Source organism: Polypterus senegalus, chromosome 1, assembly GCF_016835505.1.
Source record: "Polypterus senegalus isolate Bchr_013 chromosome 1, ASM1683550v1, whole genome shotgun sequence".
NCBI classification, from domain to species: domain Eukaryota; kingdom Metazoa; phylum Chordata; class Cladistia; order Polypteriformes; family Polypteridae; genus Polypterus; species Polypterus senegalus.
This window is the reverse complement of record NC_053154.1, coordinates 239,407,224-239,419,610: the sequence shown is the minus strand read 5'-3', so window position 1 is coordinate 239,419,610 and position 12,387 is coordinate 239,407,224. Positions and strand designations below refer to the sequence as shown.

Genomic DNA, 12,387 nt, shown 5'->3' with positions numbered 1-12,387 from the left:
TAAAGACTGATTGATGGATTAATTAATTTCCGTGTGATGCAACTTACCTTCCGCAGTTTTCTCATAAGTTTTCCATATGATACAATGATTACAGCTAATGGTAATATAAAACAGGTTGTGAAGAATGTGATAATATAGGTGTGGTCAAAATAATCTCCAGAATACCTGGAAATGACAAAAATATAAAATTATTATGCAGTATTATTGCACATAATTTCAAAGCATACAAGAAAACAACACAGGATTTAAGTCAAGAGCCTGACACTGGAAGATGAAAGCTTGGCTATCCAAATAAGATCTTTAGAGTCATTCCTACTCATAGGTATACAAGAGGCACTTGCAGGGGTTCCAACAGGGTTTGAAGGAACGATGCAAATAAATGAGTAGAATTTGTTAAGTTTAAATGATCATGTAGAAAAAAAATAATTTATATACAAACATAAGAACAATTCCACTCATTATGACACTGTTCTCAGCTAACTATATGCTTTATAGTATACTGCTTATGCATATACTTTATATAATATTCTGTATATACAGAATAAAAATCTAAATATGCAGCATATAATGTGTTTCAGAGGTGGAGGCAGTGGCTTAAACAATAAAGAGATGCATTACTTGTTCCTTTTACATTCAAATTACAAAGTTCAGTTATTATATCTATCCAGCTTTTTACATCTCTCAGTGGCTAGAATTTAGTGCCTACTGGCATATTTAGAGATTGTGCCTTTTTATACCCATGATACAGACACATGATGAAGCAAATATAGTATGTTTCATTTATTATTATATAGTATATACAGCTGTGGTGGGTTGGCACCCTGCCCAGGATTGGTTCCTGCCTTGTGCCCTGTGTTGGCTGGGATTGGCTCCAGCAGACCCCCGTCACCCTGTGTTCGGATTCAGCGGGTTGGAAAATGGATGGATGGATAGTATATACAGTATATACTCTGTGAGTGGAAAAAAAAACACACCAAAATGTTTTTCATCACATCTTCAACAATAGTCGGCCGATTTTGATAAAATTTGGAACATTGTATAAACTTGTGAGTAATTAATACAACTGTTGTTGGAAAACATATTACATACACTTTGTATCAAACATTAAGTAAATTCAGCCGACAATTGTTGAAGATGTGATGAAAAACATTTTGGTGTGTTTTTTTTCCACTCACAGTGTATATAACCCAGCCACGGGGGATGCACAAACCAGTGTGTTTTTTCGTGCTGGTCCCAAGTCTGGATAAATAGGGAGGGTTATAACAGGAAGGGTATCAGGTGTAAAATTTTGCCAGATCAACATGCGGACAACAATGTATATTTCCATACTGGATCTGTCGACTCCCGGGTTAACAATAAACGCCACGAGTACTATTAGCCAACAGAGTGCTGGTGGAAATTGGGCTACTGTTGACTGAAGAAGGAGAAAAAGAGAGGGGGAGATGTGTCCGGAGGCAGGAGGAGAGGAAGTAACTAAAGAGAGTATAACTGAGGGTAGGAACTTTGAATGTTGGTAGTATGACAGTTAAGGGGAGAGAGTTAGCCGATATGATAGAGAGAAGGAAGTTTGATATATTGTGTGTGCAAGAGATTAAATGTAAGTGGAGTAAAGCCAGGTGTATTGGAGGTGGATTGAAATTGTTCTGTCATGGTATGGATGGGAGGAGAAATGGGGGTAGGGGTTATTGTAAAGGAACGGTATGTGAAGAGTGTTTTGGAAGTGAAAAGAGTATTAGACAGGGTAAAGATTATGAAGTTGGAAATTGCAGACGTGATGATGAATGTTGTTAGTACATATGCCCCTGCAAGCTGGGTGTGCAATGGATGAATAAGAGGATTTCTGGAGTGATGGAGAGTGTACGCAAGGGACAGGGAGTGGTGACTAGAGCAGATTTCAATGGACATGTTGGTGAAGGGAACAGAGGATATGAGGAGGTGATGGATAGTTATGGGTCAAGGAGAGGAAAGCAGAAGGTCAGATGACAGTGGATTTTGCAAAAAGGATGGACATGGCTGTGGTGAATATGTATTTTAAGAAGAGGGAGGAACATAGGGTGACGTACAGGAGTGGAGGAAGATGCACACAGGTAGATTATATCCTATGCAGAAGAGTCATGATGAAGGAGATTAAAGGCTGCAAAGTGGTGGCAGGGGAAAGTGTAATTAGAAAGCATAAGATGGTGGTCTGTAGGAAGAGTGAGGGCAGAGCCAAGGATCAAATGGTGGATATTGAAAAAGGAAGACTGCAAGGTTGAGGTTAGGGAGGAGGTGAGACGGGCACTGGGTGGAAATGAAGAGTTACCAGATAGCTGGGCAACTACAGCAGAAGTAGTAAGTGTGAAACCAAAAAGGGTGTTTGGTGTTACATCTGGATTGATGAAGGAGGAAAAGGAAAACTGTTTGTGGAATAGGGAAGTACAGGAGAGTCAGAGAGATGCTGAAAGTAGACAAGAGTACAAGGAGATAAGTCAGAAGGTGAAGAGAGAGGTGGTGAAGGCTAAAGAAAAGGCATACGATGAGTTGTATGAGAGGTTGGACACTAAGGGAGGGAGAAAAGGACCTGTACTGATTGGCTAGACAGAGGGACTGAGCTGGGAAAGATGTGCAGCAGGTTAGGCTGATAAAGGATAAACATGGAAACGTACTCACAAGTGAGGAGGGTGTGCTGAGAAGGTGGAAAGAGTACTTTGAGGGGCTGATGAATGAAGAAAATGAGAAAGAGAGAAGGTAGGATGTGGCAATAATGAATCAGGAAGTGCAACGCATTAGCAAGGACAGCTCTAAAGAGAATGAAGAATGGAAAGGCCGTTGGTCCAGATGACATACTTGTGGAAGTATGGTGGTGTTTAGGAGAGGTGACAGTTGAGTATTTAACCAGATTGTGCAATGGAAAAGAAGTGTACTGGTACCGATCTTTAAGAATAAGGGGGATGCACAGAGCTGTAGTAACTACAGGGGGATAAAATTGATGAGCCACAGCATGAAGTTTTGGGAAAGAGTAGTGGAAGCTAAGTTAAGAAGTGAGGTGATGATTAGTGAGCAGCATTGGTTTCATGCCAAGAAAGAGCACCACAGATGCGATGTTTGCTCTGAGGGTGTTGATGGAGAAGTATAGAGAAGGCCAGAAGGAGTTGCATTGTGTTTTCGTGCACCTGGAGAAAGCATATGACAGGGTGCCTAGAGTGGAGTTGTGGTATTGTATGAGAAAGTGGGAGGGGCAGAGAAGTATGTAAAGGTTATACAGTATATGTATGAGGGAAGTGTAACAGTTGTGATTTCTGCGGTAGGAGTGACAGATGTATTCAACGTGGAGGTGGGATTACATTAGGGATCGGCTCTGAACCCTTTCTTATTTGTAATGGTGATAAACAGGTTGACAGATGAGATTAGACAGGAGTCCCCTTGGACGATGATGTTTGCTGATAACATTGTGATCTGTAGCGAGAGTAGGGAGCAGGTTGAGAAGACCGTGGAGAGGTGGAGATATGCTCTAGAGAGGAGAGGAATGAAGGTAAGTAGTAACAGAATTGTGTGTAAATGAGAGGGAGTCAGTGGAATGGTCAGGATGCAAGGAGTAGAGTTGGCAAAGGTTTTAAATACTTAGGATCAACAGTACAGAGTAATGGGGATTGTAGAAGAGAGGTGAAAAAGAGAGTGCAGGCAGGGTGGAATGGGTTGAGAAGAGTGTCAGGAATAATTTGTGACAGACGGTTATCAGTAAGAGTGAAAGGAAGATCTACAGGACGGTAGTGAGGCCAGCTATGTTATATGGGTTGGGGACGGCGGCATTGACCGGAAAGCAGGAAACAGATGTGGGGGTGTCAGAGTTAAAGATGCTAAGATTTGCATTTGGTGTGACGAGGACGGACAGGATTAGAAATGAGTACACCAGAGGGTTGGGAGACAAAGTCAGAGAGGCAAGATTGCATTGGTTTGGACATGTGCAGAGGAGAGATGCTGGGTATATTGGGAAAAGGATGTTAAAGATAGAGCTGCCAGGCAAGAGGAAAACGGGAAGACCTAAGAGAAGGTTTATGGATGTGGTACAGTAGGTGAAGGGTGTGACAGAGCAAGATGCAGAGGACAGGAAGATAAGAAAAAAGATGATCCACTGCGGCAACCCCTAGTAGGAGCAGCCATACAAAGAGGAAGAGGAAGATATACAAAAGACAAGGACCGCAAATTCCACAAAACATTAACTTATGAAATGCTTCCCAATATCCCACAGTCTACCTTAACTTTTCAATGTTCCACCAAAATATCTTAGGCCCTTTTAGAGACTTATTAATTCCCTCCATATGGGTTGTCATTTCTTTCAAATAGGAAACTCTTCTCTAGACCAACACGTTGGCTGTGATTCACAGAGTAAAGAACTAAATTCGGACCATCTTAGTCAATATGCTGGTATGGAGCTAGCCCATCCTGATGAAGGGCCATAACCTGTTTTCAGACATTTCTGCTTAATTTTTCCATAATTGAGCATGATCTTCCCAAGCTGCCTTCCTGGTTTGGTATACACATCTGTATGCTTCTTTTTAATGCATAGATTTGATAACACAAATGTATGTGTGCAGCTCAAGCTCTGAAAAAACTTCTTGACAAGAAAAAGGACCAAACTTTGGAGCACTCAGATGACAGGAATATATTTATGCAGATCTAATTCTCAAAAAGTACAAAAAGGACACACTGTGTGAGTTTACTTCCAGGAATCAGGTACAGCCAATGTATATGACCAAAGGGGAGATGCTGGTACTAGGGCTTTTGGTGCTCAATTTTCATACCTATTAATTATGAGACACTAGAAATGACATCTGCGATTCCAAATTACTTGCATGAGCTATATCCAACTCTTCTCCATTAACTACAGAATTGTACTCCACTCATCTGAGAGTCCTAACGAGCCACTTGACCTTCCACTATCTGTCAAATCCATTTGCAAGAGTACAACATTCTCTCGGCTCATGCTCACATTTCCCACAAACAAATACTTAAGGTCTTGGTAGACTTCAGGGATTATGTGTCACACCACTTAATGGAACTAAGCCAGCAGTCTTAATAGGATGAAAGGATAATAATTATTTCCGACCAGGATTTCCAGGACTGAGGAAAACTTGCATGGTTATGTAGTTCCTTCCACCAAATGTATATCTTTCAATGTGTGGCTTTCTTCACCAATGTCATCTACTTAAAGTTCAAAGTTTATTGTCATGTGCACAGTAAGGAAACACATTTCCCTGTACAATGAAATTCTTTCTTTGCTGTCCACACCAAATGACAAAACCAACGTATAAAGATAAACATAAATAATAAGTAGCAGATAGATAATAAGTAACAGAGGCAGCATAAAGTATAAAAACAGAAATGAAATATAAAGTGTAACATGCAGGTAGGTGTGTGATGGACAAGTCAAATACAGTTGTGTGAGGTAGATAGAATGAGATGAACCATGGTTATAAACTCCAGTCAGTTATTTAGGAGTCTAATGACCTTGGGAAAGAAAGAGTTCTTTAACCTGGAAGTGCTGCATTTCATACTTCTATACCTCCTGCCTGAGAGAAGAAGTGTGAACAGTTCGTGTTGGGGGTGTGTTGGGTCCCTGAGGATCGAGGCAGTTCTCCTGCGGACTCTGCAGTTGTAGATGCTCTGCAGAGAGGGTAGTGGGGTCCTGGTGATCTTCTCAGTAGTCTTTACCACTCTCTGTAGTTGTTTGCGGTCCATTCCCTCTCCCATCTGGAGAACAAAGACTCCTACATCAGGGTATTCTTTGTTGACTACAACTCCACCTTTAACACGGTTATCCCCCATAAACTCACCCATAAACTGTCTGCACTTGGCCTGCACCCAACCCTCTGTGACTGGCTCCTAGACTTTCTGACTGACAGGCCCAGTCTGTCAGGATTGGTAATAGGATTTCAGCCACCATTATCACAAACACAGGCACCCCACAGGGATGTATCCTAAGCCCCATCCTCTACACCCTGTTCACCCACAACTGTGTTGCCTCCCACAAAAATAAAATCATCCTAAAGTTCGCATATGACACCACAGTGATTGGACGTATCCAATGTTGTCAATACAGGTGCTAATGTACCCAGTCACGTACTCAACATAGTCCTGTATGCTGATAGAAGAGTCCTCTAGAGTGGCTGCAACCCTAAACACATCCCAGTCTGTCTGAGTAAAACAGTCCTGCAGGGTGCTCTCAGTCTCTGGGGTCCAAAGTTTAACTTGCTTAATGATAGGGTTTGTTTATTCCAGATTTCTTCTGTAGGCTGGGTACAGGAAGAAGACTGACATGGTCTGATTGTCTGAAGTGAGGGTGGGGTGCTTGTATGCACCGCGTATGTTGCTCTAAACATGATCCAGTGTGTTCTTCTCATGGAATGTGAATGTTCACGTGTTGGTGGTATTTAGGAAGTACAGTCCGTAAATTGCACTGTTTAAAGTCGCCAGCTGCAATAAAAACAGCATCAGGATAAGCCGTCTCTAAGGCGCTGATGACGTCATGGAGTTTGCTAAGCACTGTGGACTTAGCTCGCGGTGGGATGTAAACGAGTAAACAGCGGCCAAAAACACAGCAGTGAATTCCCTCGGTAGATAATATGGTCAGCATTTCAACAGTAAACACTCCCCATCTTGTGAGCAGTGCTTATAAACAGACCGTACATCTTCACAGCACGAGTTTTTAATTTACAGACACCCCCAACCCCCCTTTAGCGCAATCTCCTCGGTGCACAGAGTGAGTTTGTAGCTGAACGGTGCATTCTGGGACTTTGCCCAAAAGCCAGGTCTTGGTGAAAATTAGAGCACAGCACTCTCTTATTTCCCACTGCGCTGTATTCCTGGCTCTTAGCTCATCCAGTTTGTTTTCCAGAAACCGCACATTGGCTAGCAAGAGGCTGGGTAGCAGTGGTCGGCTAGTGAGGGCTTTCAGCCTAGCGTGGAGCCCTCCCCTCTTGCCTCGCTTGCGTCACCGTCTCTGGAGCACTCTCCTGGGGTCAGCTTGGTCACTTGAGCTCAGTGCTACAGGTCTTCCTGGGTGTGGTTCTGGTGTTGGCTGCGGGAGCGAACAATGAACTGTAGCTCAGATGGCATAAAACCGGTAAATTCCAGGGGACTGTGTGACCAACCAATGTCCAACAATGTCTGTCTGCTGTACGATAGTAGTGCAAGGCATTTGTGCGCTGTAGAGAAGACGAAAAACAAAAACACAAAACAAAACAAAAAACGGCATGGAGTGGAGCCACGCAGATGGCATGAACCTATCCCAAAAATTCATTGTATGTTATCTTAGTTTTGTTCAGTTGTATGCTTCATCATGAAGTAAAGAAGCCTTTATAGTCTGTCAGCACCACTTTCATTGCTGATAATTTGACAATTACCCATTTATTCAATGTAGTAACTGCTGCACACCATCTCAAATTTCTCAAGAACGTAAGTACTCTCCAAATTGTGCTTGTGTTTGCTTTACTCTTATCTATTTCTGGGACCGTTTATTTCTTGTCTTTACAAGGGTTTGTTCCAGTCCTTCTGGTGATGAAATGATGGGCACTGTGGCCACTCTCTAGTCACTCCTATGCTGCCTGAAAACAATTCTACCCAGTGAATTTACGTTAGTGAAGCTAGAGAAGCTTGAATGGCTCAAAGGAATTCAAGGAAACGACTGGAGGGTATGCAATCATCAATTCCTTCCAGCCTGAAATGATAGATACTAGAATTAGCTCATAGTGAGCACCAGATTCAAAAAGCTAGGGATCATCAGTCTTTGCTTGCTATTCAGTTACAGTCCTGAAGCACTGCAGAGCCACTGGTAACCATTTCACTGCACCCTTTATACCCATAAAGAGTGCAGTTTAGATTGCTGATGTATCATCAACCCTTTACAATGATATTGTGGCCTCATTGGTCCTTGATAAATTGGCCACCCTATCTGGCACTAAACCATAGGTACTGCAATGTGAATGTGCTATTCACAAGACAGCTATCCCCCACTTAGGCAATCCTACCGAACAATGGGACTGAGGACAGGCTGAGGTGATGGCAGAATTGATTTATTTTATTCTCTATTGCCAAGGGTGTCAAAGTGCATGGTGGAAGAACCTTCCTTTTCATCTATCAGTATTTCTCTTGTCAAAGAAAACAATTAAATAACACTTATTAATGATTTTTATAATTATTCTATAAGGAGGGTATTTGAAGATAATAACAATAATATACATCCATCCATCCATTATCCAACCAGCTATATCCTAACACAGCATCACGGGGGTCTGCTGGAGCCAATCCCAGCCAACACAGGGCACAAGGCAGGAACAAATCCCTGGGCAGGGTGCCAGCCCACCGCAGGGCACACACACATCCACACACCAAGCACACACTAGGGACAATTTAGAATTGCCAATGCACCTAACCTGCATGTCTTTGGACTGTGGGAGGAAACCGGAGCACCTGGAGGAATCCCACGCAGACACAGGGGGATCATGCAAACTCCACACAGGGAGGACCCGGGAACAATAATATACATTTTAAAGCAATTTAAAGATTATTATTATTAACACAATGAAACTAAATTGGCCAGCAAAGTTATACTACCCTTTGCTTTGTTCATGACAAATGTGCTTTTCAAATTTGCTTCAATATTGCAATTTCGGCTCATACCTGCACGGATCTCTAGTATAGAAAGGCATGATTACAGGATCAATGAGTACAGAGGGATTCAGACCAAAAATTTTCAATTTCCTCATTCATACGTTTTAAATGCATTGATTCATTCAATTGAGCTTGGTTCTCCTAACTCAATCAACATCTTAATTCTCATTGTTAATATACTGTATGCAGTGAGCAACATTGCTGTGAAGTGTTATCATCCAAAAATCAGTTATTCTTTCCTAAAGCCAACCACTTCCAACAAATCAAATGCCCAACTAATTATGAGGATCACTTCCTTTGGCTAAAGAAAAATTGAGGGTTTGTGAGTGAAGCAAAAGAATGAACCATCTGAACAAAGCAAATCACTGGAGTGATTTGCTGTTGATATCACTGAGAGAATTGAAGGAGCAGAAAAGATCTGATTTAGCTCAGATGATTCTATAAAAAGGGGAAATTAATGAATGCCATCTGAGATAAAAAAAAAAATATATAAATACAGTATGTTTTGCAGTACGTCGCACATTGTGACAATTACTTTCACTGATGATTGTGTAACAAACAAAATGTCTTTCTGAAAATAAATACCAATAAAAACAGAAGATTCATCTATGTCACAATATAGCAATTATTTTTGTCCAAAAATTAGCAAATGCTGACAATTACGATCTACTCATCCATTTGCTAAGCTGATCAAATAAAATAGTGTCACGCATGTGCGTCTTTCAAGCTCGACTGAGGTTAAACAACACCATTCTGGGGGTAGAGGGGGTGTTGCCACTAACAGTATCTACCCTTTCTGTGTCTTCCACAACTCCAAGAAGATGCCCAATGAGGGCACCCAGCCCCAACTATGACACCCAGAGCAGTCCATGCTCCTTCCAGTATGATCCTTAAAGGTGACATCTTGATTCTAGACCTGGAGTAGATAGCAAACAGAACCCAATGATTAAAGCAGAGAACTCTGTGAGTGCTGATTTTTGTCTTTTTTGTTGTGCAATTGTGCACCATTTTCCTTTTCTTTTGAAAATAAAACTGACCTACTGGGCTGGTCAGAGTAAGAATATTTTTTTATTTTTATATCACCTTTCTCAAACCAAAGGCTGATTTACACAATATTTAAAAACATACAAGGCCTGAAACAAATAACAATAACAAAATAAGCTAAGCAAAACTATATAGCCAAAACAAGATAAGTATTAATGATCAAAGACTTAAAAAGAAAAAGAAAAGCAGTCATGCAGATGTTGAAATAAAAAAGTCCCGGATGTGGATGGCAATTTCACTGATTAATCCGCCAGACGCAGGACCTTTAGGAGACCAGTACCAGAGGACATAAGAGCACATGGAGGATTATATTGATGAAGAAGGTGAGCATGATATGAAGAAACTAGACCATGTAGAACTTTGAAAGTAATGAGTGCAAGTTTATATTTGATTGGAAATGGTAAAAAACAGGAGTAATATGTTCTATTTTCTTGGGTATGAGAACTCTAGTAGCTTTGCTCTTGATATATACTGTGCTCTATTAGGCTTTTTAACAAAAATGTTATCAAACAAAGAACAACAATTGTTAATATGACTTTAAGACAGCTAATGTGAGACACAAAGTGATGAGTCAAAAGGATACCTAAATTATACAGATCTTGTGAAGGTTGATCCAACATTACATCAATGTTAATACTGAAGTCTGAAGTTGGAAACATGAATATTAGCAGGGTGTTTTTGCAGCCTTTGTCGATTTTTGTCATTCTGAGACTTCATAGGATCCCCTCGAGGTTGCTGGATATCATGTCCGGCTTGTATACTGGTACCGTGAGTGTTGTGCAGAGTGAAGGCAGAACCTCTGTGTTTTCCCAGTTGATTCTGGGGTTCGTCAGGAGTGTGTTCTTACTCTTACTCTGTTTAATGCTTGTATGGACTGTGTGTTGGGCAAGGTTGTGGGGTCCAGTGGCTGTGTGGCATCTGTTGAAGAAGAAAGATTCGCTGATCTTGACTTTGTTGACGATGCTGTGATCTTTGCAGAATCAATGGAGGCTCTGATCGGGTCTCTTGAGAGACTAAATGAGGAGTCTGAGTGAATGAGCTTGCGTGTGTCCAGTCCTTTAATGACCTCTTAGGCACAGCCATCAACAGTGTGTCTGTCTGTGGAGAGAGTGTCAACCTTATTGAGTGGTCTACTTACCTCGGCAATGACATTCATGACTCTGGTGACTCTTCCAATGAAGTCAGTAGACGGATTGGGAGAGCATGGGGGGTCATGAGGTCGCTGGAAAGGGGTGTGTGGCACTCCCAATTTCTATGCAAAAGGATGAAGGTCCAATTCTTTAGAGTCCTGGTGATTACTTTCTTGCTATATGGTTGCAATACATGGACACTATCCAGTGACCTGAGATGAAGACTGGCCTCTTTTGGTACTGTTTCTCTTCGGAGAATCTTTGGGTACTGCTGGTTTGACTTTATGTTGAATGAGCGATTGTTCACGGAATCCTGACTGAGGCATATTACCTGCATTGTGAGGAAGCGTCAGTTACAGCACCATGGCCTTGTGGCGCAATTCTCTGAGGGTGATCTGGATTGCAGGATCCTCATTGTTGAGGACCTGAGTGGCTGGACCAGGCCAAGGGAACGCCCACGTAACACCTGGCTGTGGTAGATAGAGGGTTTTTTCCGGAGTGTGGGACTAGACTGCATGTCTGTCTTATAGGTTGCCAACCAGGATCCCAAGCTGTTTCATTGTGTGGTGGGTGTGGCAACACAATGTACCAGTGCATGCTCCCCAACCAGAGCTGACCTGACTGACCTTTGTGAAAGGCCTCTTTCAATATGAAAATACAGTACAAATAATTACATATATTTTTTCTGAGGCAGCTTAAGTGACCTGCTTAGGACTACACAATGAATCACAGTAAGGAATTAAACAAAGTAAAAGTAATCTAGCCACTAAACCACAATGGCTAAAAAACAAGAATTCTACCCCTCATTTTCACTTATTTTTAAGAGTAGCAGTTTAAACAACAAAAATGTTTTAACTAAATATTTCATATTTCTGTTTATGGGATAGTAAAGCTACTGAATATGCTTGTTTGTCAGGTGTTGTTGAACAATTCATCACGATTTGAGTAACAAAGCTTAATATTAAAATTTTACCATTTTTTTGTTGTAAACTATAGTAAACGTTGTTACTTTGGAGAAGTTAGGCGTATTGGATTGGTGATTGATTTGCTAGGCTGAATGGCCTCATTTCATGAAAATTGCCCAATTGTATTGTATTTGTCGTTTTTTCTCTGGGTAGTACAGTTTTTCTACCATGTCAGATGTGTATATTGGGTGTTTCTAAATCATCTTTGGTCAAGTGAGAGTGTGAGTAACTAGGGTGTAGCAATGAGTAGCACTGCATACAGACATGGTCCCTACCTTGGGACAGTCACAAGACCTAGTTAATTGAAATTAACTACACCTAACCAAGATTAAATGGCTTAAATTTAACCAAATTTAAATTACTTTATCTTCAAAATACTAAGATTTAATCTAAATATGGAATTAAATAAAATGAAACATAGTCATCTACATCATTGTTTTAATCTCTCTCCCTTAATCATCTTAGCACCTCAGCAAAATCTCAACATAATCACAGTATGAGAGGTTTGAAAGGTTCTGCGAATGCTCATTGTTTTCACACAATTTCACACAATTGCTTAAGATGAGCAAGTCACGAAGTCCTTGCATGACAGATCCTTT

At 41.2% G+C, this 12,387-nt stretch overlaps 1 protein-coding gene across 2 annotated transcripts in view; it reads right to left on the bottom strand.

Moving 5' to 3' along the window:
* The window catches only part of valopa (vertebrate ancient long opsin a), a 164,664-nt gene that overhangs the window by 144,814 nt on the left and 7,463 nt on the right, over nt 1-12,387 (bottom strand). For both annotated transcript variants that reach the window (XM_039770561.1, XM_039770570.1), the window contains exon 3: nt 48-165. In XM_039770561.1, the coding sequence (XP_039626495.1) occupies nt 48-165 (118 nt within the window). The remainder of the gene's footprint in view (nt 1-47; nt 166-12,387) is intronic.